Source organism: Felis catus, chromosome C2, assembly GCF_018350175.1.
Source record: "Felis catus isolate Fca126 chromosome C2, F.catus_Fca126_mat1.0, whole genome shotgun sequence".
NCBI lineage: Eukaryota > Metazoa > Chordata > Mammalia > Carnivora > Felidae > Felis > Felis catus.
The window spans coordinates 32,294,832-32,322,515 of record NC_058376.1 but is presented as its reverse complement, the minus strand read 5'-3'; the positions used below and the strand labels follow the sequence as shown (position 1 = coordinate 32,322,515).

The following is a 27,684-nucleotide window of genomic DNA, read 5'->3' as shown; positions in this document are numbered from 1 at the left end:
GGAAAATCTTGACAAAATCCAGTTTAAATACAAAGTAATGTTTTCTCTTTCAAGGTTAAATTCGTTCTGAAGGGTTTTTTTTTAATACTCCTTACTATGTATTGGAAAGTTAATTTATTCAGTATATATCACTATTTAGTGAATATATAGTATTATATATTTTGAATATATATATATATTTGAATATATATATATATATTCAAAATATATAATACTATATATATTCAAATATATATATATATAATCAAATATATATATATATAATCAAATATATATATATATTCAAATATATATATATTCAAATATATATATATTCAAAATATATAATACTATATATATATATAGTATATATATATAGTGTATATATATATACTATATATATATAGTATGTATATATATATCACTATTAAAATCTTGATAAAATCAAAAATCTTGATAAAATCCAGTTTAAATACAAAGTAATGTTTTCTCTTTCAAGGTTAAATTTGTTCTGAAGGGTTTTTTTTTAATACTCCTTACTATGTATTGGAAAGTTAATTTATTCAGTATATATCACTATTTAGTGAATATATAGTATTATATATTTTGAATATATTCAAAATATATAATACTATATATATGGTATATATATAGATATATAGTATATATATCTAGATATATAGTATATATCTAGATATATATACTATATATAGTATATATATCTAGATATATACTATATATCTAGATATATATATATATATCACTATTAAAATGTCAGAGGCAATATCTCTGAACCTCCCATCCTTAAATAACTGATTTTTTGATTCTAGAAGCTACTGTTATCTGCCCTTAAGTCTCACCTACTTACAAATTAATGAGCATTTCACTTGCAATAGAAAGTTCATTTCATGACACTGAAGTGTAGAAATTGAGAATTTTATTTTCATTCTCTTGGCTTTGTGCCCTCTATAAGCCAGGTTATACATTTCTGAACTTGTAATGAAATACTATTCTATACAGGTATTATCATTTTGTCACAGAATAAAATGGAAAATTATGCATCTTTTAAATTCCAAATTTCTAATTTAGAAAGTTTAACCCTTGGTTACTTTTAAAATCATATATACTTATTTTCAAAGCATTTAAGGGGGATACACTTTGAGAATATTACGTTTATAACATCTCAGCAGCACAGAACCATCACATTTCAGATATACCATGGAAACTTTAATTTTGGCATATACTCAGTTGGGTTATTAAAAAATAGGGGCTCCTGGGTAGTTCAGTCAGTTAAGTGTCCAACCTTGGTTCAGACTGATCTCTCAGATAGTGGGTTCGAGCCCCATGTTGGGCTCTGTGCTGACAGCTCAAAGCCTGGAGCCTGCTTCAGATTCTTTGTCTCCCTCTCTCTGCCCCTCCCCTACTGTGATCTCTCTCTCTCTCTCTCTCTCAAAAATAAATAAAATGTTAAAAAAAATTTTAAATAGATCAACACTAATGTTCTATTGTATAAGAATATTGGTTCCAAATACTGTATTACTTTCAAACTCCTTTGATAAAATCAAATTTGATTTATTTTAAAAGTTATTCTGCGTAGGTATCTTTTAGCTGTATCTATGGCTTTCTGAACATTTTTAAAGCAACAACCCTTATAGGTTTTGCTTAGTTATTTAAAAAAAAAATGTTTGCAGTCTTCTACTACTAACTGTAAACCTAATCCTGAGGTTCCCAGGATAGTGCTCTTTTTCACAGTGAACCACAGCAATAATAATCAATTGATATGTAATATTTGATTACTATATTCTAAGTACTGTGCTAAGCATTTATGCATATTATCTGTTTCAGTCCTTGGAACTGTCCTATAAGGTAAGAACAATTATTTTCTAATTTAATATATTTTATTTATTTAAGGAAACATGTCTTAGAGATAATAAAAGACATGTCCATGGTCACCCAGCTAGTCAGTGACAGGGATCTCTTTATTTATTTATTTATTTATTTATTTATTTATTTGTTTGTTTGTTTATTTATTTATTTAAGTTTATTTATTTTTGAGAGAGGGAAAGCAGGGGAAGGGCAGAGAGAAGAGGGAGAATGCCAGACAGGCTCCGCACCATCAGCACAGAGCCCAATATGGGGCTTGGACACAGGAACTGTGAGATCACAACTTGAGCTAAAACCAAGAGTCAGACACTTAACTGATTGAGCCACCCAGATGCCTTTCTTCATGCACTTTAGAAACAAGCATTGTGCCTCATAATTGTTCTAAGTGTGCACCAGACTCTTTACCTGCTCTGAAGAGCAAAGTTTAAATAAACACTAAATACATTCAGCTTTGAATTTGCCTTGGACGTTCCCTTATTTGGAGTTCATTGGAAGATGAGTAGTATAAATATGTTATATGACTGTTTTTCTTACTAAAGAAATATAAATAAAAGTATATTTATATACTCTGAAATATAACAGATATGTCTACTACATGTTCATTCAACACTCACTATAATGTTCATTCAAAGTCATGTGCACACAAAACCACAATTTTATTAGTGCTATTTGCATTGTATCAAGTTTGGGAGCATTTAGGAGTTGTCACTGTAAGTTTTCTGATCCCTGTCAATAGCACATATCTGGTTAAGTACACACCAATTCAGCTTCACAGTTTGCCTTCGTATATCATTGCTCTTACTCCATTCATTCCAAGTATACATGGAAGTAAATAATGTATTATTGGATAAATATATCTCTTTAAATAGGCTAAATTGCAATTTATCAGAAGAATGTGATTAAATTTTCCATTTTAAGATATATAAGCATTTAATAATGCTTTAGCTATGTTTACATTAAATTTTACAATATTTACATTTTCCTTTACCATTGGTACACAGCATTGCTTGCTTAATAACTGTAGAACCCAACTAAACCAATTTATCAGACACATGTCCACTATCTTATTTAATCCTCACAGGAAAAAAATAATCCCTCAAAACATATTGAAGTTAGACTACATTAGTGTTTCTCATTATTGGTACTACAGACACTTTGGCCCAGATTGTTCTCTGTTGTGGGTGAGGGGTTTTTCTGTATAACATAAGATGTTTAGTAGATCACTTGCTTCTATATCCTAGATGCCAGTAGCACCTTTTTTCCTTCTCCACCTAATGTGAGAACCACAAATGTCTCTAGACATTGCCAAATATTCTCTGGGTTAGAGGGAGGGGACAAAATGACACCACCTCCCCTACTGAAAACATTGAAATAGAGTAAACCTTCTCGTAATTGTCCATTTCCATGGGAATTGTATAGTTAGATTAAATGTGAAAGGCATGAATGCCCAGATACCTACATACTAGACTTTCTTCTTATTCCTCCTCTTAGTCTAGCTAAGTATTTTTTCAAAAGTTAGTATGTTACACAGAAGTGTAAGCACAAAGTCATGTTCAATGTACTTTGATAAGAGCTAAAATGCTATTGGTGAACAAGTCAGAAGTCATTACTGCCACTGTGGAGTTTATCTGAATTACAGAGGAGGCAGGCTTAAAAGACATATTTCCACAGCAATTATTTGTGATAAGTGCTAAGAAGAAACAGTCAAATTTTTTTCTAAGCATTTTACAGAGACAGCTGACCTATTGGGGAAGGTGGGAATGGCAGATCTGGGATGGCTTTTCTAGGGAAGAGACTTTCATCTGACTTAAAGAATGAGAAGGAGTCATGCAGGGGAAGTCTGAGCTAAAAGGCAAGCTCTCTAGACTGCGTTCTGGTCCCTTAATCACATAGTTTCCACCTGGAAAACACATTTAATGATGTTCTAGGATGTATAAACATGTTGAAAGAAACATCTCTATATTCGTGATCACCTTTTCAAATTTCTTACTGTTCTGAAATATTAAAGGGAGCAAGGTCAGAAAAATCTAGAGTAGTGGATAATCTGGTTTATTAATTAGACTTTTCCAGGTGTTCTGTATATTGCTGTATGAGTTAAACAGAATTGACAAAAATTCATGATTATTTAAAATAGATTTGTCATATAAAGACTATATTATTATATCATGTCATATTTGCCAAAAATATTATAAATAATATTTAACAAGTGATAAAATTACCACCCTTAAGAAATAATGGCATTTTACCTTCAAATATTAAGGCATCCAATATGAGAATTGATGACTTTTCTTTAATTATTCTAACTTTATGGTTCATATTTCACCAGGGAAGGGAGGATAATTACATTTTTCAAACTCCTGTTGTGCAATGAACCACATGTGGAAGTTAGAGGAAAGTCAAGAAATAGGTGATTTAACCAAAATAACATGATTTGGATAAACTAGGATGCACATAATACATCTAGGTTTGCCCTACTTAGACTAGCGTATTTATGTTTGGTCACATTATGGACATTGTCAGTAATTATGATAGCCAAATGTTAAACAATATACACTTCTAGCTGGAAAGAGCAATTAGCAAAATAATGAATTGTCCTTAAGTTTATACTTTTTCTCAAAGGTAATTGTGTAGGAAAAGGCTTAGGTCTTGATTTATTGCCCTTGCTAAAAGAAAAGAGTTTACTTTCTGGTGTGAAATACAAAACCTATGAAATCAAGCATACTTGTGAAATACAAACACTTTCAATTATTAATCACTTGTAATGAAAACAAAAGGAACTCCTTGAACAAACAAGTAATCATCCTTTTGGGGGAAAAAAGTGAAAACTTTGGGTGTTAAGAATTGTCTAATGGTTCTTTATTGTTGTTTGTGATCTTTAACTCTTGTATATGTTGGTTCTAAGACCATTTGAACAAGTTCCATGCTAACTCCAAACAAGGAGTCACTTAAATTGTGGAAAGTATCTATTGCTTCAGTAGAGTATCTGTGATTAACACGAAATGTATTAACTAGAAAGACAATATCCTAATATGATTTTTTTTTAAGAATCAGGTTCTATACAGCTTAGTGACAATTGGAAATAACTTAAATACCTAACCATCAGAGATTAGCTACGTATATTTCAGTACACTCATGTCATGGAATTCTGTTTAACTTAGCTGTTAATGATAGTGTTAAAGAATATTTCTTGACATGGAAAAAGTTGTTCTGATGTATTGTTGAGTGAAAATGTAGGTTACGTAGCAGTTTTTAGAGTATTATTCCATATTGTAAGAAGAGAAGTCTCTACATACATAGTAAAAAAAAAAAGAAAGAAAGAAAGAAAAAAAGAAAAAGAAGACTATACAATAAAATGTTGAAAGCATATGTGATTATGTATGAGAGAATTTTTGTAAATTTGTGTTTTTGGTTTTATCCAAATATTCTAAAAATGTTACTCTTATATTTTGAAGAAAAATAAATGAAATCTCATTAGAACCAATTAGCATCTGAACAAAGGGATGTAAACCATATTCCTTTTAGTATGTTATTTAAGAATATTTGTGGCAAAATATTGACATGCTAAATTCATAAAGTAGTTTTTTACTTTGTAATTGAAGCATTGTAAATAAAAATTAATGATGTGAAATCTTTGAATAAGTAGAATAATTTTTATATAATGTTTTTGTTGGTAAGGTTGTTTTATTGGCTTCAGCAAACATCTGTTTTGTTTCAAAGATACTAATATGATACATAAATGCAACAAGATATGTACAGTGAAATTCCACCTGCTAGGTGTAATAAAGCAGCTTTTAAGTAGTATACAGTGATAGGAAATTGAGAAGATGAGATTAGATCAAATCAACAAAGACTTTTAGTTAGAATAATGGAATTGGATGATTTTGTTGGAATGTGGCCAGGGTACTAGAGAGGAGGTGATTAAACTCTTGGGAAAATATGTAATTATCCTTGTTGTTAAGACAGAAGGTTTACATTTCATGTCAATTTCAACAGCAGTTTGTTTCTCAAGGACAATTGTGGGATATGGATTCAGTATTTATCTACAAGAATGGGCACCTCCAGATTTAGAATCCTAGGCCTCAATCACACCAGGCCATTAAATCCCAAAGCCCCAATTTAGATTTTTCAAATGAGAAGTCATTTTTTCTTAACCATAAGAGAGAAATACATTAATAGGCTGTAAAATAAATAACATAAAATTTTCAATATGATGTATAGTACTGAAATTAATTGAGTCCTTATTATTAATGTTATTAGTAGCAGTATTATTTATGATTAACTTAGATACTTTTTTTCTGGTTAGCACAACATTAAATATGAAGGCCTACTTCTAATTTACTGACCCAGAAAATAACCTCAAAATAGGAAACTCTAATAGAATTTCAAGGTGTTTTTCAAATCAACATAATATTTCATTAATGAACTGATTAAAATAACTGTTAGAACCTAGGTAAAACATTATTCAGAATAAACAAAGCAGCAGGTGGGAAAACATAATGAATATACAAAATGAGACATAAATCCCAACATATGTACCTCCATCTTCTAAATATTTCTTGAAAGGATTTTTTTAAACAGCAATGAAAAACCAAAAACATTAAACAGTTTTATAAAACACATCTGCAGAATTAAATATAATGTAAATTACTTACAAAATAGTCGGTTTGTGTTCAAAATGTAAGCCTATCCAGTGTTTCATTCAGCTGTGCAGCTGTTAACTATGATCCCAATTTAAGAGAATTCTAATTCATGATTAGTATAGTATATGCTTGGTACCAGATATATCTGGAAGCAAGAACCAAAAGATAGCAGAATTCTATGGTAAAATATAAATATATATTCATCTTCATGATTTTCAATATACTTCGAAGTTCTTAAAAAACTTGTACTATATATTTTTCCATGCCTTCTCATCAGAGTTAAGAGAAAAAAAAACACCCTTTGAACATTTTGTACATAAAATAAAAAAAGATTTAAATGTATAAATTCCTGGGGCGCCTGGGCGGCTCAGTCAGTTGAGCGTCTGACTTCGGCTCAGATCAGGATCTCACAGTTTGTGAGTTTGAGCCCTGCGTTGGGCTCTGTGCTGACAGCTCAGAGCCTGGAGCCTGTTTCGGATTCTGTGTTTCCCTCTCTCTGCCCCTTCCCCAGTCATGCTCTGTTTCTGTCTCTCAAAAATGAATAAATGTTAAAGATTTAAATGAATGAATGAATGAATGAATGAATGAATGAATGAATTCCAGGGGCGCATGGGTGGCTCAGTCGGTTTAGTATCTGACTTCGGCTCAGGTCATGATCTCACGGTTCATGGGTTCGAGCCCTGCATTGGGCTTTGTGCTGACAGCCCAGAGCCTGGAGCCTGCTTCAGATTCTGTGTATCCCCCTCTCTCTGCCCCTCCCCGGCTCATGTTATGTCTCTCTCTGTCTCTCAAAACTAAATAAACATTAAAAAAATTTTTTTTAAATAAATGTATAAATTCCATATCAAAGTATAACTACAGCTCCTTATACTTCAGAGTCACTTTCTTGTACTTTTTCCCAAAATGAAAGTAAATCTACAAACAAACAAAACTTACACATTGATAGATTTTTTCCAGCTAGACCCAAATCTGTAAGAATAACATTACTTTGGGGGCACCTGGGTGGCTCAGTCACTTCAGCAACTGACTCTTGATTTCAGCTCAGATCACGATCTTGCTGTTTGTGAGGTTGAGCCCCACGTCAGACTCTGTGCTGACAGCACTGAGCCTGCTTGGTATTCTCTCTCTCTCTCTTTCTCCCTCTCTACCACTCCCCTACTCTCTCTTTCTCTCTCAAAATAAATAAATAAACATTAAAAAAAAAAGAATAACATTAAGTAACAGCTTTTATTTGCAGGGGTAAATCCAAGTAGCCAAGGTTCAAGTATGTTCTCAGCCTCATATTACCTGAATCCCTTCATCCCCTCGTGTATAAAACAGGACAATAATAATTGATCAAATAATGTATTTCTGAGGATTTAAATATGTAAAATACTGTACACAGTGCCTCTAGCACATAAAGCTATATAAATGTTGGGTGTTATTAGCTTTATGCTATTAGGAACTGAAGAATTTTTTAAAAGCTATGATTCCTATTTTCCTGAAGATAAGTTAGAAATGTGCAAACTTCACTATATAATATGGAATAATATGATATGTATTAAATTGTATCATATCTACTGATGATTCTAAAGGTAGAGAATCTTGTTCGCTGGTTTCTGATTAACCTATTCCAGTGGAAAGAAATCTATAGTGATTTAGAGGACTGGGTTTTGGCTTTGGATAAAGTACAACCAAAGGAGTGGTCTGGGGAAAGTCAGTTTCTTTAAACTTGAGGTTTCTCAATTACGAAAAGTTAATGATTTAATAAATAATAGAACTACATATTGGAGAAAATATACTTTAGAACTACAGAGACAGTTTCACTAAAGAAGCATTTTCCCAAAAGATATTTTAACCATGAAATATGGTTCATTCATTCATTTATTCACTCATTCAACAAATCTTTGAGGGTCTATGGGGTGCTGGGCTCTGTTTCGGACGCTGGAAATATAAAAGTGAATAAAGTAGCCAAGAATTCCTGACTCCGTGTAATATTCAAGGAGGAGCGAAGCAGTCAACAAAAATAAATAAAGAAATATATAGTATCCTGGATGGGGTAGGTGCTCTGGTGAGAAAAACAAAACAAAACAGAAAAAGAAAACATGGAATGGGTAGGGAAGGAGGTATTGTGTAAAAATGTAATTTTATAATTGGTGATCGGAAAAGATTCTGAGAACGTTTGATTTTTATTAAAACCTGACAGAGGAAAGAGGAGGCTTATAGGTTTATGGAAGTGAGGATTCAAGCCAGAGCAAGAGTGAGGTATTTGATGCAGGTGGTTGCTGGCTAACAATCTGGAAGAACACGGAGGCCTTTGCTGTGGAGCAAATTGGCGGCCAAGTAAATGGGGAAGGAGATACTGTCAGGGAAGAGTGAGCTCTCAAAGTGAGGTAGGAAACCATTGGAGGGTTTTGAGCACAGGAGAGAATGTAGTCTGACTCAGATTTCAACAAGATCCCTCTGGCTGCTCTTTGAAGTGTGGCCTGGACAAGCAGTCACTTCAATTTACAGCCTTTTTCAGTAAGGAATACTACATCACTCTTTTCAAGACAAATAAATTTCCCCCAGGTAAGTATCATATGCAATTTAATCAGGGAAAGCCGACGATCTTAACTTTCAGGTGTGGAGCATTGGAGATACTACTGTGGTAGTAATGTGGTGTAGAAGGAGCAACATTTACTAAAAAGGCAGGGCTTCTCCAGAAGCTCTTCCCTTGGGGACTCACATGGCCATTTGCATAGCAAAGGCTTTGCGACATTTTTAAATGTGATGACCTCAAAGTCTCCCAAGCCTATCCTACCCTGAAACTCTCTTTCCCCTCCCCTTCTATGTGCTGTGGCTGAAAACAAGTTGGATTCAAATATAAGATCCATGACTTACAGACCCCTGAACCTTCGGCTAATGATTTACTGTCTCAACCTTATCTCTAAGTTCTGATGATAATACCACCTCACATAATCATGGTGAGAATTAGATCAAGGCAATGTCTATAAAGGGCCCGAATAGTTAAGGTCCCAGATTCTACCAAAAAGACTTACCAATATAGCACCTAGGTTCAGAACATGTGCAATGTCCCCAAGGTGCTGAGATGGTAAAAGGCAAGCACATTTACAGTAATTCCACAGAAGCTTGAGTGCATCATAGCTGAAATTTTTTAATGAGCTTTAGAGACAGTGAGACTAATGGAGTTCTCTCGCACCCTTTCCTGTAGTGAAGAAATTGGTCCAGGTGACAGTGCCTTAAGTCTTTAAGTAAGTGAAGACAGATAACCAGGAAATCTCTTCTCCCTATGGTTCCCAGTTTGGGGCCCATAATTACACATTCTAAAAGCCAGAGAAGCAAACAAGCAAAGGAAATGCTGTTAAAGTGTGCCCTGTGTACATTTAAAAGAAAGCATCATGGTAAACTTGACTCTTTCATGAAAAAAAAAGTTAACACTTATTTAAAAATCTTATCTAGTATTCTTTTCGTTCATTTTCTTTTTAATTTTTTTTTTCAACGTTTATTTATTTTTGGGACAGAGAGAGACAGAGCATGAACGGGGGAGGGTCAGAGAGAGAGGGAGACACAGAATCGGAAGCAGGCTCCAGGCTCCGAGCCATCAGCCCAGAGCCTGACGCAGGGCTCGAACTCATGGACCGCGAGATCGTGACCTGGCTGAAGTCCGACGCTTAACCGACTGCGCCACCCAGGCGCCCCATTGTTCATTTTTTTATTACTCCAGTCCTTTAAAAAAAAATTTTTTTTCAACGTTTTATTTATTTTTGGGGGGACAGAGAGAGACAGAGCATGAACGGGGTAGGGTCAGAGAGAGAGGGAGACACAGAATCGGAAACAGGCTCCAGGCTCTGAGCCATCAGCCCAGAGCCTGAAGCAGGGCTCGAACTCACGGAGTGCGAGATCGTGACCTGGCTGAAGTCGGACGCTTAACCGACTGCGCCACCCAGGCGCCCCACTCCAGTCCTAAATTACTTCTCTCGCCCTTGAACTGCCATTGCATGTTAACTCTGTAGCCTCCGCCATACGTGATTTCTTACATATGACTTGTTGCTATAATACATGGCAGCGAGAATCTGTAAGCGATACCGTATTGCTCATTTAAACAAAAGTTAAGTTTCCTCCGAAGTAACTACCATGTGCAGTTTAGCAAGGAAAGCCGAGGCTCTTAATTGTTAGGAATGGAAGATTAGAGATATTACTACATGAGCAGCATGGCATAGACTAAGCAGCATTTACTAACGGGACAGGGCTTCTCAAAACAGTAGATGTTTCCAACAGATGTGTTTATTCTCTCTTTATTAGGGTCACTTTAGGTCACTTTATCGAATGGCATTTCTCGTAGATATCCCACTTAGAAAAAATACTCAAATATTAAAGTATTCAAATATTCTATGTAGTTCATTGACTTAGATACAAAAGATTTCATAGATTATTCAGCAGTTCCATGTAAAAATTGCTAAACTAGCTGTCGTACCCTAAGAGATAGTATCTTGGCATATGCAGCACAGCCTTCATGTGGACTGTATGTATTACATGCTGCTTCTCACCAGATCTCCTGGAATCTCTTACTATATATCCCATACCCAGGCACAGTCTGATTCTAAGGCTTCTTCCTAGGAGGTGAAGAGAGAGCAGTGTTCGGGTTTGTAGTTTCCTCAGGAGCTCTGTTCCTCCTGATCTGGGTGATATCTGGAATTCCTGGAGGGACCCTGGGAGTTTTGTTATTTCCTGAGTTCCTGTAACTACCCCCATCAAAAAAATCAGATCAGACCAACCTAAGAGATTATCACAGCTCTAGAATATTTACTGCCAAAGAAGCCCCATTCACATGGCTCTTTGAGTGTATTGTGTTCGAGTTTCCTCCAAATTCTCAAGGAGACATTTCAGGGATCCCGAATTTCATAAGCTCCAAATGAGATCAGAATTCTCCACATGGAACTTGAGAAGTCATGACTTACTCAGATCATAGTGATGAGAATAGAGTTTCAGAGTGCAAGTTAATGGCGCTTTCTCCTTACGTTGCTATTTGTCTCCCAACCAGTCTGGAATGAGTCAGAGTTCTATTGTACGTGTCAGACTTGCCTGAAGACCTGACATGGGTGGACACCCTATCCATGTCTACATGGTGTGAGTGCACTTGCACACATACTCATACAGACACACTGCACATTTCTGTATTCTATTAGTAATTTGATCTTCAGGAGTAGAAATGGAAAGGTGGCACTGGCTATGATTTGTCCATCTCCAGGAATGATTGAACTGTCATTTAACCCTAATGACACATTGCTTCTACTTCTTTTGATAGGTTCCACTCTGGAGCTTGTATGGCTCCCTATAGTAAGAGCTCAGGGGGCCTTGTGGTTGGGTTTCTATTTGCCTCTTGCCACAGAGCCCTTTACTGTTTCTTGCACATAGATGATGTTTATAAAGTGTTTCTTTTCATGGGTAACAGTAGGTAAGTGAGTGGAAGAAAGGAGTTGCAAAAGTTCTTCAGTACATTGAGTTTCACTTGTTGTAGATCCCTAATATCTTCTGAATACAACTTCTTATCTTCAGATGCCACCTTTCTGATATAATTGACAGAGAAGTACACTTTGCATGAGGCAGAGGAAAAAGAAAGGGCCAGCATATGAGGTTGGCCATGATGGTCGTCATCGGGGCTGGCCAAAATTAACTCCTTGAGGATTCTTACAGTTGAGTCCTAGGTAATATGATCTCTAAGGATAAGATAGAGGAGATGGGGGGGGAGGGGCAGAGGGTTGTTGCTAACTGAGGTTGAGAAACAAAAGGATTAAAAGGAGTATACATATGGTTTCCATTCAATGATAATGAGATCAATAAAGAAGATTCTGAGAAATCTTAGCAAACTTCTAGAGACCAGGAGACCCACTTTGTAAAACAATGCAGTAGGAATTCTCCTACATATTCTAGTTTATATTTAAAAGTATATACCTTTTACTCAGTGGATGTTCAAAATATTTAAAATGCACTCAGATGATATGAGGATTTGAAGGATTTTCTCCTCTCTCTCAAGTACCATGCTTTACCTTATTTATTTTCTGTTAGTGGGTAAGCTTATCTTAAAAGCATGTTTTATCCCAAGGGGGTGGGGGGGGGGAGATATATTCTACGTTTCTTGCTAAATACCCTTTCACAAAGACCAAATCAATGTAGGTTTTCCAGCAGTTAGTGCACATTCTTGTTTTTATTGCTGGAAAGACTTTGGTTGGAGTCTTTGAATTCTTATCTCCAGCCTGTTTACTGAATTTTCACTCCGCTTTCCCAGGATCAAACTGTCTTTCACTTTCAGAGATAGGTGCTGTTAACCGGAGTTTCTTTCTACAAAATGCTGCTTCATGGTCATTGGTTGTACCAGAAGCAACCAAAATAAATGTTATGATTTGCTTTTGAAATGTTGTCGTTCATTAGTAATGCATGTTCACTTGAAAAAAAAAATAGAGGGGCGCCTGGGTGGCGCAGTCGGTTAAGCGTCCGGCTTCAGCCAGGTCACGATCTCGCGGTCCGTGAGTTCGAGCCCCGCGTCGGGCTCTGGGCTGATGGCTCAGAGCCTGGAGCCTGTTTCCGATTCTGTGTCTTCCTCTCTCTCTGCCCCTCCCCCGGTTATGCTCTGTCTCTCTCTGTCCTAAAAATAAATAAACGTTGAAAAAAAAATTAAAAAAAAAATAGAAAAGCACAGCAGCATAAAGAAAAGCGCAACTTCATCTTCCCCTCCACTACCTATCATGCATTTCTCCTCTCCAGGGACAACCACTGAGAGCATCCTGATAGATACCAAATGATCATTTTGAAGTGACTGTATTTAATTCTGTAGGTAATGATTTATTTAAAGGAAGAATGGTTGTTGTTGTTTTTTTTTTTAATTTTTTTTGTAACGTTTATTTATTATTGAGAGACAGAGAGAGCATAAGCAGTGGAGGGGCAGAGAGAATCTGAAGCAGGCTCCAGGTTTTCAGCGGTCACTGCAGAGCCCGATTGGGGGCCGAACTCACAAACTGCTGGATCATGACCTGAGCTGAAGTCAACCGCCTAACTGACAGAGCCACCCAGGCGCCCCAAAGGAATAGCTGTAAATTCCAATATTTACCATGTGTTGGGCCCTCACCATGTCTCGGGTGTCTTACTTAACTGAAAGAAAAAAAAAAAAGTGAACAAATGCAAGATTGCTCCTCAGATATGCTAGGTTTAGTTTGCTTTGAGTAGGATTTGCTAATATTTGTTAATATTTCAAGAGTATTTTTGAGAAGAGAAAACTGAGACTTGGCATGCTAAAAGAAATAGTAACTGTAGTTTGGGGTTTCAGAGAGTGCATGGGGTGTCAAAGTGCAGGCCCTCTGGTTTAGAAAATGCTAAAATATATGTGTGTGTGTGTGTGTATATATATATATATATATATATATATATATATATATATATATATATATTGCTTTTGTCCCTCATTCTGATTACTTCCCCCTTGTTAACATTCTTATACCTAGAGTAATAAAGTTGAAACAGAGGCTCTTGGTGAAACACGAAGAAAAGACCCCACGGCTCACCCCTACGCCCCTTTGAGTTTGAGTTGGGTAGCCTTTCTACAGGACTCTCAGCAACTGCAATGTAAAAGAAAGTGATTTTCGTAATACGGTGCACATCTATTATGCAATAGAGTGTAATAGTTTATATATTCTAGATAGTCATCACTCTACCTCCTTGTCCTACAGGTTTGTTTGCCCAAATTTGATTAAAAACAAACCAAAAAATGCAAACGCAGAGTAATGTAAGGTAGAGTTATTTGTGAGTTTATTCCAACTCCGGGAAGCGGTAAGGAAGAGGTTAAGCTGGACCAGGAGGATTTTTGAAGTCTTTGGCTGGGAGGTTCCATTTGGAGAAAGGTGCAGGGGAGCGAGGGGCAGCCAGAAAAACAAGGCAAGTTCCCATTCGTTTGGATTTCTGATCCTGAGCAGTTTGATTCTCACCTGAGGGCGCACTCGGGCACCCTGGCTCTTGGATGAAAATATTAACGAGCAGAAGTTGCCAGACCAGCATCTGGAGAGTGTAGAGTGAAGCATGGAAAGGACTGCGCGGCCCCTTTAAGTGTTCGCGGGCCGGGGAGGAGAAGGAGGAAACTGGGAGCTGCGGGGACTGTGGGGAAACCCACAAGCAATTGAGCCAGAGAAGAGGCAGCGTGAGAGCAGAAACTTCAGACGCTGCGGATCCCGGCGGAGCTCCGGGGAGCCCCGGCGGCCGTCGCTCCCACCCGCAGCAGCATCTTCCTCGCCCCTCTCCGCCAGCCCGGGGAGGTCCAGGAGCTGCCTCTTCAGAGCTCCCACGAGACAAGGCTGCGGGCAGCTATTCTCAGGAAGTTTGGGCTCCAGCGTCCCAGCAGCGGAGAGTTCGGGGTGCCCTCAGCGCGCGCCCCGGCGGGCGAGGGACCCGGGGCGATGGTGAGCGCTGCGCGGGGCTGGGGGCACCGAGGAGGTGTGCGTCTGCCCGCGGACCTGCTGCTGAACCCAGTGCCCTCCGCATCCCCCAAGTGATGGGAACAAGGGCCGGCTCGGGCTACCACTGTCGCCGCACCGCCCCCTCGCTCGGCCCCAACGCGCGGAGTCACCCAGGCACACCCCCAGCACCTTGTGCCGGTCCCCCAGAGCTGCTGCCGCTGCCTTGGCTGCCTTCCTCGCCGCCGCTCGTGGCCAGCTGTTGACTGGGCTAGCCTGTAGACCGAGAAGCACTTTTTGGCTCTCCCTAAACCGTTCTCACACCCCAAGTTTGCCGCTGCCGCGCCTGCCCTCGCCGCGGCGCTCGGGCGCACAGTGTGGGGGCGCACGCCGGGAGGCTCGGCGAGACCCGGAGGCAGGAAACCGCACAACTGCTCTTCTCCCTCGGCTCTTTGTTGTTCGCTTTGGATGATTCTTGGAAGTGGCCGAGCCTCGTCGGAAAGCCTGGAGCCAGAGAAGGCAAACCTTGGGATTCTTGGTCTGCAAAGGGCTCTGAGGTATTGACAAGCGTCCGGAAAGGTCGACAAGTAAATTGCCCTGAGAACTCCTGGCGGATTGACCCACGTTGCTTATATTAAGCCTTTGTGTGTAGTGTGTGTGGTGTGTGGCTTCTCTTCATAAATTTGGGGACCCTATTTCTATCCCCTCCTCTTGGCATGAGACTGTATGCAGGATCCACCCGAGGACAATGATCGCGGAGCCTGCTCACTTTTACCTCTTTGGATTAATATGTCTCTGTTCAGGTAACCTCGCGTCTTCTTTCTTCACCCTTCGTCCCCCTTGCTCGCCCCCTCCCCACTTTTCGGAATCAAACCTCGAACCGGGTTTCGGCGACCGCTCCCTCCTGAGGCTGGAGGGGTTCGATCCCTGTGGGAGTTTGAAGCGAAAAGGTTCTTAGTTTGCACTTTTGGTCGTCCCTTTCCCCCCTTCCCCCAAGACCCCCAAGCCTCATCTCAGACCTCGGCCTTTTGCCAAGTTCAGGGCACGCCCAGATCACTCTGGGCAAACGCACGGTCTGAGCTCCCGGCTGGGAGGAGGCAGCGGTTGGCGGTGAGCTTGGGGCCTCCGGATGAGCCAAAATGAGTTTTATCCTTCGTCAGGCAGCTTCCCTCGGAGAGGGTGATGTGCGCCCGGAGAACTTGGGGCCCAGAGACTCGCCAGGATTCCTGAACCTGGTCGTCCAATTCGCCCCTCCTCTTCCAAGCACAAGGAGTTATTAGTAGTTAGTTTTATGTAACCAAGGTCTGTAATTAAATTCGATTCTGAAGAAACTTCAGGAAATAACTCCTTCTTAGGGTAGGGCATCAACTAGCCACTCTCCCTGGCTGGATTTAGAAGGAAATCAGGCGGTTGCAAGTATAGGAAAGGGAACAGTTAGTTGCCTGGGAATTTTCATTGGCGAGGGAAAGCAGAAGGCTGAATTTAGGATTTTGGCGATTAATTAAATGGTACTGAAACTTTTCATAGGAATTATTGTAAGGATGCTACCATGAGGTCCTGCTGAGTAACATACACTTAAAGTAGTTTTCTTACACTCCCTAAGAAACTTTTACTCCGGGTGAGCCACGACTCAACTTTTCTTTCTTCCCTTTTGGTAGATTCTGGTTTCAATCAAGGCTCCAATTTCAGGCCTTAACACACACACACACACACACACACACACACACACACGCACGCGCGCGCGCACACTCACACACACACTACACCTCAGGGGATTTTTTTTCTTTTTTTTTAAATAGTTGACTACTGAGCTTCAAGTTGCATCAGAGCCTATCACTTAGAATCACTCAGTTTTCATGATTATGAAACAGTTTTGAAGGGTTGGTCTTAGCTTTTTGTGGTCCATGGCTATGGTTTATGTGTTGACCAAGGATTTTACTTTAAGTCAGTGAAATATGAAAAAGAAAATGCACATCAGCTAAATGATAGCAGATCCCTGAAAGAATTAGTCTAGTGAACATGCTTCCTGACTAAAAGGAACATTTGCAGCTAAACCAAGAACTCCATTAAATTATTACTCCTTTGAAGAAAACAGAAAACTGAAGTTTTTGTATATTTTGCAGTGGATGGATGAGGAGATTAAACCAACTCTTTGGGACTGCCTCTTACTTCCAGCTTCCCCTTTCCGTGATGGAGCCTCTTCTTTCTTAGTTTGCAGATCTGGATGATTGAATAGTTCTCCACCCCCCACACCCCAGCCACAGATGCAAATCAGAAACATTAAGGTCTGATCTCTCTATTTGTCTCTCTTTGCTGCTTCTCCCCTTAGTTTAATTTACAGCTTCAGATACCTTTGAGATTTTTGTTGATTCACCTTCTCAGTTAAAGTTTATTCACGTGTGTAAAGTGAGGTGTCAGTGTGATAAATGACTAGAGAGGCAGATTACTAAAGATAGGGGGATTAATGGTCATTAGTCACTGTTTGAGCTGAGTTTGTATATGTTGGGATATTTTATCACGTCTGTAGATTAAAGATAGGGTCACACTAATAGGGTATCACTGAAAGCTGGTCGTGTCAGTCAGTGTGCCGTTCTGTCCTCACTTGGAGGAATATCCGTGAAATATCCAGGGTAGGAGGTGTTCCTTTCAGATTGAATAATTCCATGAATTAGTATCTGTGATTGGTAATTTAAATAGGTAGGAGGCATTTATAATCTTAAAAGTTAACTGATTTCTGGCTTTGTTTTTTCTAATTTAATTTTCCAGTGAAGCCACTGATGCTTTTTCATAAGCCTGAGTTTTCCCCACCGAGGTGTCATTCACCAGGGTGCAGGTCAGAGGTGTCTTTGGGAGGTGCTTTCTCACATTGAACCCCAAGCTCTTTATCATTCCTCTGATGACTTTCACTCTGCCACGAATCTGAACTTGGGAGGCCAAATTACTGGGCTGCTGGGGTGATTTCCTGACAGTGTGCTGTTCTAAAGCCACACTATTGATTTGAATAAAACTTCACAGAACTCAGATAAGTAACTAGAGTGGGGTGTGCTCAAGACACCTGGACAGGGAATGAATGAAGTTCTTGAAAGATTGTGTTTCATATCTTGCCTCAAGCCTAAGATCACAGTCTATCGCTTGTTAATGGAGTGTATTTAAGAGAAATGTGGTGAGCTTAAATAAATCAAAGTGTACTGAGGGGGTAAGGTCTCTTCAACAAGATTTAACCTGTAAAAGTATCTATTGGTTGTCAGTTCTTTTTTTTTCTTTCTTTTCTTTTCTTTTTTTTAAACCTGGATGCCAACCTAACAAAGTCCTATAGTTTTCTTCAAAAAGACCATAAAACTCTCTTTTGATGTGTTGATGTTACACTTAACATCAAATGTTATGTTGGAATATGTGTTTGCTTTTTGTAGCCTTTATTTATTAATCTAATGCTACAACTGTTTTTGTTCTAGGTACCTAAGGTTTTGGGAAAAAGGCGTATTCAGAAAATCATTTTTTGAGGTGGATTTCTTTAGTGAGTTTATGTATCTGAGTGTTCTTTTCTGAGGATAGCTAGACTTTTGGTGAGAGGAGTGGATGGGGTAGCCCTAAAAAAAAAAAAATCTGTACGATCTCTCAGGAACTGATTCTAAACATTCTTTTCTTGATAGACTTCCTCCCCTCAACTCCATTTTCTAAAACCTGATTTTAATGAGAAAAAGTAATTGAGTTTCAGTTCAAATTTAGGATGAGATCTGAATTTTACATACAGTAAAAATTTGCAGTGCTATCTTTCTTCCTTTATAGGAGGGGGGATCTTTTTCTTGTGGCAAGAGGGCCATATTTTCGTTGTTTCACTACGTGAGCCACTAATCTGGGTGTCTGGTCTTCCCCCACCCAAAACCTCCACACAAGATTCTTTGGTAATTCCAGCAATTTCTTAATAGTTTCTTTATAAACTTTTTGGCTTTTAAAATACATTTATCTGAATGCTTTGACATCCTTTAGAGTATCCTTATTTCTTGATAATGGGCCCTCTAGCGCATACGATATTTATGGTTAAAATCTCCCGAGAACAGAAAGTTTACCTGAAGTTTTCCCTTAGTCTTCACTGTGACAAATGAAATATTCTTGTGTGAATTGAAGTGGTACAAAATGCTGAATTTCAAATCTACAAGGACAGTTGTTTGTGTGCTTATTTTACATTGCCTGGATATCTAAAATTAACAATGTTGGCAACAAGAATAAGAGGGAGGAAACATGAATGGTTTCCTCACTTGCCAAGTGAAGATCATAGATGGTTGAGTCTTCCTGTGTCATCTGTGTTAACAAAAGATGCTAAGGTAATGCTTGTGTTCATTTCTGGCCCTTTTAAAAACGTTTGCTTCTTAAAAGTATAACTGACTTGCAGGCTTGATTTCTTACAGGAGAGTACAGGGAAATCAAAGTCGTTATTCAATTTAAAGTTAGACCTAAGGTAATCTGTGGAGTAAATTAAGAAAACTGATAAGAAGAAAGGAAAAGAAGTGAAACCAGAAGCACAAGTCTGGAGAAGTGTAGTAGAAATAGATCCAGAATTCAGCCAGTTTTAAAAGACAGGAGGAGGTGGAGTGGGAGCAGACAGAACAGTGCTCTGACTGTACACAGTATGAAAAGCAAATCTGAAAAGTGGGTTTCTGAAAATTTGATGTCGGTGTGTATACTCTTTGTAGCCACTATATAAAGAACTAGACATTTTGCATTTTTAAAACAAAAAAAGCTTTGAAACATTTAAATCTTTAATGAATTCATAGAATAGCTTAAAACAATTTTTTTTAATGTTTTATTTATTTTGAGAGAGAGAGAGACAGAGACAGGGACAGAGCATGAACTGGGAAGGGGCAGAGAGAGAGGGAGACACAGAATCCAAAGTAGGCTCCAGGCTCTGAGCTGTCAGCACAGAGCCCGACGCGGGGCTCAAACTCACAGACTGGGAGATCATGACCTGAGCCGAAGTTAGACACTCAACTGACCGAGCCACCCAACGCGCCCCTAGAATAGCTTTTTAAAGTTACGTTTAACGAGACTTGAGAATATTAACTGCCTTGATTTATATAGAGGAGTGAAAAACTAATTAGTTACCTAGTATGTCATAACACTTTTGCTTAGAGGAGACCAATAAAATGAAAGAAGGAAATACATAGTAAAAAATGAGATGGAGTTTGAATTTTGGGGTAGCATAGGAAACTCTACAGTGACCACTTCTATCGCTGTGAAGATATGTTATCAATATTTATCGAGCATTCACCCTATCTTGTTAATACTTATAAGAACCTTATGACATAGGTACTATTACTAATAAAATATTACTGTATCCTTGTTTTATAAGGATGTTATTATATCCTTGTTTTGTGTAGTAGAAACTACATCACAGAGAGGTTAGGAGATATGGAAGAACAGGGATTTGCACCAAGCTGATTCCAAAACTCGTAACCACATGTACTTTCCCAGTTGAAAGAGAGAAATGAAAAATGTAAAAAAAGATTCAATCGTTTTTTAAAAAGTGTATTTATTTTGAAAGAGTGTGCGCAAGTCAGGCAGGTACAGAGAGAGAGAGAATCCAAGCAGGCTTTGTGCTCTCAGTGCAGAGCCTGACACGGGGCTCGATCCCACGAACCCTGAAATCTTGTCGTGAGCTGAAATCAAGAGTCGCATGCTTACCTGACTAAGCCACCCAGGAGCCCTCAATATTTTTTTGTTTGTTTGTTTTTACAGTTAAAACTCACCCAAAAAATCCACCTACATAAGAGTGAGGTTTGAACACTTGAAAACCTGGAGGGGAGGCATGCCTTTTCCTGCCGTGAAGTAAATGGTCTTTAGGTTTTTAGATCACCAGGCAAGCCAATCATTTCTTTACACTGAACTGATTCACTTCGAGCCTTTATCATGTCTGCATTTTTTTGGCATGCTTAGGAGAAGTGACTTGAAGAGAAGTCGAAAAAATGACTGCTGGGGTTGCAAAAGCATGTAGTTTCCAAGTTGTATTTTGATGTCATTCTCACTCATGCACACTCGAAGAAAGATTTTGCTCTGAGTCCCAAGGCAAATAATTGGTACTCGTCAAGGGAGAGCCTGTGGAGGGACAACCATTTCCCCCACCCCGGGGTTGCTCTTCCCCTCTGTGTCGGGCATGGGCTGGCAGTCATTTTGTAGTAGATGAGCCTTCTGCTTGACTGCTGTTCACAGATAACTCACTTCATGGTTACTGATCATGGAGGGGTCGAGCATTAATACCTGGTTGATCAGCTGGTTGGAAACTGCTTATGCATAGCCAATAAAGTTGCCATCCTGTGGAGATCAAAAGACCACCTCCTTTCTTTACAATGCTGGATTAGCATGGTTTCCTTTTCCCCTTCTCCCTCCACCTTCAGCCCTTCCCTTCAATCTTGCTGTTTAAGAAAAGGAAGAGAAAAGATTATCTGTAGTGTACAGGGAGATAGCTTTGATCTTCACTTCCTTGCCTTTCTGTCTCTCCCTGCTTTTTTCTTTTCTTTTTCTTTTTTTCTTTTCTTTTTTTTTTTTTTAACCATCCAAAAGGCTGTTTCTAACCCTGGAAGGTGTCCTATTGCTTGCTTCATGGGAGATTTCAGTCTTGTTTCCCATCAGCCAGAACAGGCTGCCACAGATTCCCTTACTTCTGAGATTGTGCTTGGCTTCCAAACGTCTTATGACAGTGTTGTTCCACACATAAAGCAATATTTTGAACAGCTTGACTGTGCATATCTTTCTGATTCCATTCAACTAGAGAGGTGCTTCTGTGGTGTTCACAGCTGTCCATGGCTTAGAGCCGATAAAGAGCACGTTTATTTAATTAATTGTATTATTTAGGGGAGAATGTATAGAAGGCAAACAATTATAGAAAAATTCTTCAGCCACCAGTTTGATGGGCAGTAGTCTATAGGCTTGATGCCTGTCACCTAGTGTGACATTTAAATGAAGCGTTTAAAAGCACCATCAATGGATACAAGCAAATGTCAACAGAGCAGTGTGGTTCTGTGTTAAGTGGGTATATGTTCTTTTTACGTCAAGAGATTGGTTTGTCAGCATTTAAGAATTAGTAGACTTCAATTCCTAATAATACTGCCATGTATTTTGGGGATCTAGTTTTTAGTTCATGTTAGTCTTTTTTTTTACTAGAAAACATATTTTTAAAGCATTCCTGGCAGTAACAGCTGATGGTCACAAGTCATCAAGTTTAAAGTATGGGCCGCCCATGCCTGTGTTCAATTCGTCTATGAGATGAGAACCAGAGACAATTTATCCACAGTCAGCCCTGGCGGGAGCTTAGAGCCCCCAGAACTTTCTGCTAAAATTATCTGCAAGAGATTCTACTTGAGGATATTAGAGACCCAGTTTGTATTCCTAACACTCTGTAGATTCTTCTTTCTCTATTCTTTTAATATGAGGAAAAGCATTTTAAGATTAGTAAAATAGTTACTTGTGACTGTTTAGTACCTTAAAAATCATTTCAGGTAAATGTTCTCTCTTGATTTCACTTAAATTTTCAATAAGCAGAACAAGACAATGTTTATATGACCGTAAAGTTCTTTGTAGCATGTTGTATATGGTCATAATTTATGCACCGTTATGGAAAAATACATCAGCTTGGCAAACTCATTCCTGGATTTTAGCAGAAAAGGAAACAGAGGTCCTGTTTTAGTTTCTCCCGTCTAACATGTCTGAGGCCCTTTTATGTTACTGTCAATCCCAGGTAGAGTTTGGAAGGAAGATGGGGCCAAAGAATAAGAGAATCAGGCCACATGTGTCTGTTTCAAGATCATTTGGCATCATATGGTGCTAATGAGATACACTCCGTTTCAAAATTTGATCTCCACATTTAAATAACCTGTATACTATCTAACTATACTATAGTTTTTGTTTTAGCTTGCAATGTCTTTTTCCACTTTTCCAATGATGTACTAACTTTTAGTTTGGCTAAAAGTATCTGCCTGTGATTCCTTTCCTATGTAAAAGAAATATAATAAAAAAATGCATACCTTTTTAGTTTCAGATTAAAGTGGGTTTTGTTTACTCAGGCTTGTTTGATTTTTTATTTTTATTTTATTTATTTATTTTTTTACGCAGGCTTGTTTTAAAAGGCAGTCTTTATTACTCTTGAAACTTCACTAAAATGGTGCTTGCTCATATAACAAAGTGAGTTAAAGCACATTTGTGTGTGTTAACTACACACCTTTGGGTAGCTTTAAGCGACTTTAGTCAGGAGAAGCAATTTTAGTGTCTCCAGACCTATCAATTTACAAGTTGTCCGAACAGAGTAAACTGGCTTGTACAGGCTGTGGAAGGGAACTTCATTGGTTTTTTCTTCTTCATATTTGAGGAGATGTGAGAATTTCCTTAGTAATCTGGGATTGAGTTTGGAACTAGAAGTTGCTTAAATTAAGGAAGTTAGCGATACATTGCCCAAACCTAAACATGTGGACGGAAGATAGGAGAGAGTCAGAGCTTCACCATGGTGCTGTGCGGAGAGAGGGGTCATCTGCTGACAAGGTCATTATTAATCTCACTGAAGTAGGATGGAATAGAACCATCATGAGGGTAGCTTTTTAGCTAGACTTAGTGTGGCCAGAGGGAAAATGAAATTCATTGCATCTTTTGGTCTTTTTTCCTGTTACGGATCATTCAATTTGAGGAGCTCATCATTTCCTAGGATTTCATATTCCAAATTATCCTTTCATTATTTTCCACTTGACGCATTTAACCTAATGTTTTAAATATGCATGGCTATTAAAAAATATATAACTTCCCTGGGGCGCCTGGGTGGCGCAGTCGGTTAAGCGTCTGACTTCAGCCAGGTCAGGAACTCGCGGTCCAGGAGCTCGAGCCCCGCATCGGGCTCTGGGCTGATGGCTCAGAGCCTGGAGCCTGTTTCTGATTCTGTGTCTCCCTCTCTCTCTGCCCCTCCCCCGTTCATGCTCTGTCTCTCTCTGTCCCAAAAATAAAATAAATAAACGTTGAAAAAAAAATTTAAAAACAAATATATATATAACTTCCCTGATGAGGAAAATAATAAAGTGATTAATCATATGATAAATTGATGCAGTATAGGCCCAATTGCATACCCTGAACCTGAAGGAATAGGAATTAATAATAATAGTAATAATAATAATTGTAAAACCTAAAATGTATAAAATGTTTACTGTCTGCCCAGCAAAGTGCTAACATACCTTATCTTACTTAATACCACATTAGGGATGAATGCATTGCTATCATTCCTGTTTATCAATACAGAAAATGAGGTATAGAAAAGTTATTCTTGACCATGGGCAGTCAGTTCAGTGGCACCAGGATTTGAAACGAGCCTCTCTGATAACAGAATTTTTGTTCTTCACCATTTTACAGACACACTACACTATTCCCTTTAAGTGAAAATGATTATAGGTGAAACAGTATAAAGTGTAATAAGGTTATCAAGGTTGTGTGTGTGTGTGTGATGATTTTGTGATGCAAGATTGTGGTAGATTGTGCTGCCAAGCTCTTTTGGTGCTAAAATTTAAAAAGTTAAATTTTAGAATTTCTGGTAAATCCGATGGTCTGTTCTTCTCTTCTCCTTGTCACATGATAACTCATAACGAAGAGTGCATCCTGGAATAATACAGCACAGGACATAGAAACGTAGGTCGAGTCCCACAACATGGTTGATGGAATTCAGTGCTTTTCCATTTGTGGAGTAAATGTGAGGTAGTAAAAGCCAGGACGTTTTGTGATAGTTCAGTTTTCTAAGTGAATAGAAATTTCCGTATATATGGAAAAAAATGATCACTGGGATCTAACTTCTCTAAAAAACTGGTGCTGGGGCGCCTGGGTGGCGCAGTCGGTTAAGCGTCCGACTTCAACCAGGTCACGATCTCGCGGTCAGTGAGTTCGAGCTCCGCGTCAGGCTCTGGGCTGATGGCTCGGAGCCTGGAGCCTGTTTCAGATTCTGTGTCTCCCTCTCTCTCTGCCCCTCCCCCGTTCATGCTCTGTCTCTGTCTGTCCCAAAAATAAAAAACTTTGAAAAAAAAATTAAAAAACAAAATAAATAAAAAACTGGTGTTGACTTTTTGTTTTTTTTTGAGCTTGAAAATAGATGATCTACTTGGTGATAAGGTGTTACAGATAAAAGTGTAGTAAGCAGAAGCTTGATTAGAATCTGTGATTATAATTCCTTGAAAGGTGTATCCTTCTCAGATGATAAGTTTTATAGAAAACAAAGAATGCAGCATTGCTTAACATGATCCTTGTGGATGAAACCTCCTAGTCTGTAATAACTATCAAAAACAGTACTGTAATCAGTAGCATTTCAGAAGTAATGGGGGTGATTTTTAAAATATCATTCTTTTGCTTTTTCTTACTCTTTTAAATACATATGTCTGACTAAGATTGGTCTATGATTTCTAAGGTATTTTTTTCTGGATTTCCACACGTATTTCCAAATGTTCGATGGAGGTGCATTTATATTCTCTTCATTATTTCTATAGGTTGCTACTTTACATAAGGCTTAAGGGAAGATTGAAGCTTTTCTTACTTCCTTACTACTTCACTACTCTGTACCACTAATCAAAATGGTATCATATTTAAAACCTTCCTTTATGTGGGAGTTGGGAGCTTAGTCTTATAAGGTTTTACTCTTTGTCTTAAAATATACTTCATAATAAGGGACGCCTGGGTGGCTCAGTTGCTTAAGCATCTGACTTCCTCTCAGGTCAAGAGCTCATGGTATGTGAGTTCAAGCCCCACCCCGGGCTCTCTGCTGTCAGCACAGAGCCTACTTCAGATCCCCCATCCCCTCTCTCTCTGTCCCTCCTCCACTCGTGCTTGCTCTCTCTCTCTCTCTCTCAAAACTAAATAAAAATACATACTTCTTAATACATTTATTTCACATATTCATTGCTTTGCAGTTTGCTATCCATTTGTTTGTTAATGCTAATTGTTTATTACTTTTCTACTTGTTTATTATTAATAGAGCTTAATAACACCATTTTATTCCTCAGTAAACTACTCACTATCAATCTTGATAACAATCAAAAATTATTATTAACCAACCATCAACTTCTGTTGCCGTTAGACACTTTAAAGAATCTATCAGACATACCTGATAATGAATAAGAGCTTTTAATACAAGATCCTGGTTGTGTACATACATATAGGAAAATGAATGTTGATCATGTCAGTGAATTGTTAACAGTACATGAAGGAAAGTTGTTTGTTATGGTGGGAGAAGGGAGAAATGCATTTTGGGAACTGATAGAACAAGGGGATTAACTTAGGGAAAACTTCCTGGAATAAGTAGAGTCTCAGAGAATGTTGAGAGAAAGAATGGAATATCTTGCTGGGTGAAGGGAAATGGCTGCAAGGTGCATCCAGGAGTGTGATCTGGAAAACTTACATAATCTACTTGAAGAGGTAGATTTTACCACATGTATTATTATAAATTTTCTCTTATGACAATGTTATATTTTAGAGAACACTTTAATAATTGCATCCATTTGTTTCATTTATTTAATCAACCTAACTAGACAATAAAATATTTTTTAAAAAAGCTTATTCCTTGCACTTAAGAAATTGATGGTAAATGGTTGATTACCATGTAGCTAATTTAATAGAGATATGTGTGACTGCTCAGGGAGCCTATGTTTAGACCATAAAAAAGCTTCCACCAAGTGAAGACGTGATGTAAAATAAATGTAAATGTGATCATTGAATTCTTAGAGATTAAGGTATTTATTTTTTGGCATGTTGTCTGAGGGTATGGATAGCCATATACAGATAAATAGATTTAGATATAATACGATGTGTATTATTGTTATTAACCTGTCAGAGAACATTCATATCATTAGAACATTCACTGTCTCTCTAATGCATACGCCCTGTCTGCAGTACCCAGAACACAGAGTCTTTATCCTCATTACTTCCCGTGACAGGACTTACCTCCCATAGTATAGAAGATTCCATTTATAGTCTTTTTTTATTATTTTTTTAACGTTTTATTTATTTTTGAGACAGGGAGAGACACAGCATGAATGGGGGAGGGTCAGAGAGAGGGAGACACAAAATCTGAGACAGGCTCAAGGCTCTGAGCTGTCAGCACAGAGCCCGACGCAGGGCTCGAACTCACGGACTGCGAGATCATGACCTGAGCCGAAGTCGGCCGCTTAACCGACTGAGCCACCCAGGCGCCCCTCCATTTATAGTCTTTGTAAACATTTTTCTCATGTTAAGCTGGAGCCCAACATTATTCCGTGTCTTACTGGCCCTGGTTTTTGCCCTCCAAAGCTATCCATGGAAAATCTGGTTTAGTTTCTATGTGAAACTGATTCACTATTTGAAGACAGTTATGTTTTTTCTAAATCTTCTGTTCTCCAGGTAGAGTTTCTTCCAATTTTCCTCATTTGAGCAAGGCTCATTTCCCTTGGTTACGGTTTTATTAACTGTTTTGTTCATGTCCTAAAGTATAACCTCAAGTTTGAGGAACTGACCTTTTTTTGTAGTTAAAAATGTGGATGGATAGCTTTTAACTTTTTCCTAGTCTTCTAATCTTTCATTTTACCTAAAAGTTCTTTCAACATTCTGCGATGTAGTACTTTCCTTGATCAGGAGATTTCAAATGTATTAAGAAGGAAGATATTTATCTTCTCACCTTGATTTCCCCCTAAACCAACTTAGAATTGCTCTTCCTGGTCTGAAGTCACAATTCTCGGTGAGGAAGAAAAACAAAATACAACTTGTGAGATTCTGTTTTTACT

General features: G+C 38.2%; 1 protein-coding gene across 10 annotated transcripts in view; it reads left to right on the top strand.

Moving 5' to 3' along the window:
• Nucleotides 1-27,684, top strand: part of ROBO1 (roundabout guidance receptor 1) — a 1,129,831-nt gene that overhangs the window by 714,851 nt on the left and 387,296 nt on the right. For 2 of the 10 annotated variants that reach the window (XM_045036755.1, XM_045036751.1), the window contains exon 1: nt 14,598-15,726. The exons of 6 other annotated variants lie outside the window; for them this stretch is intronic. In XM_045036755.1, coding sequence (XP_044892690.1) covers nt 15,672-15,726 — 55 coding nt within the window. In that variant the 5' untranslated portion in view covers nt 14,598-15,671. Of the gene's footprint in view, nt 1-14,595; nt 15,727-27,684 lie in introns of those variants that run through there. 2 more of the 10 variants (XM_045036752.1, XM_045036753.1) reach the window with 2 other exon arrangements.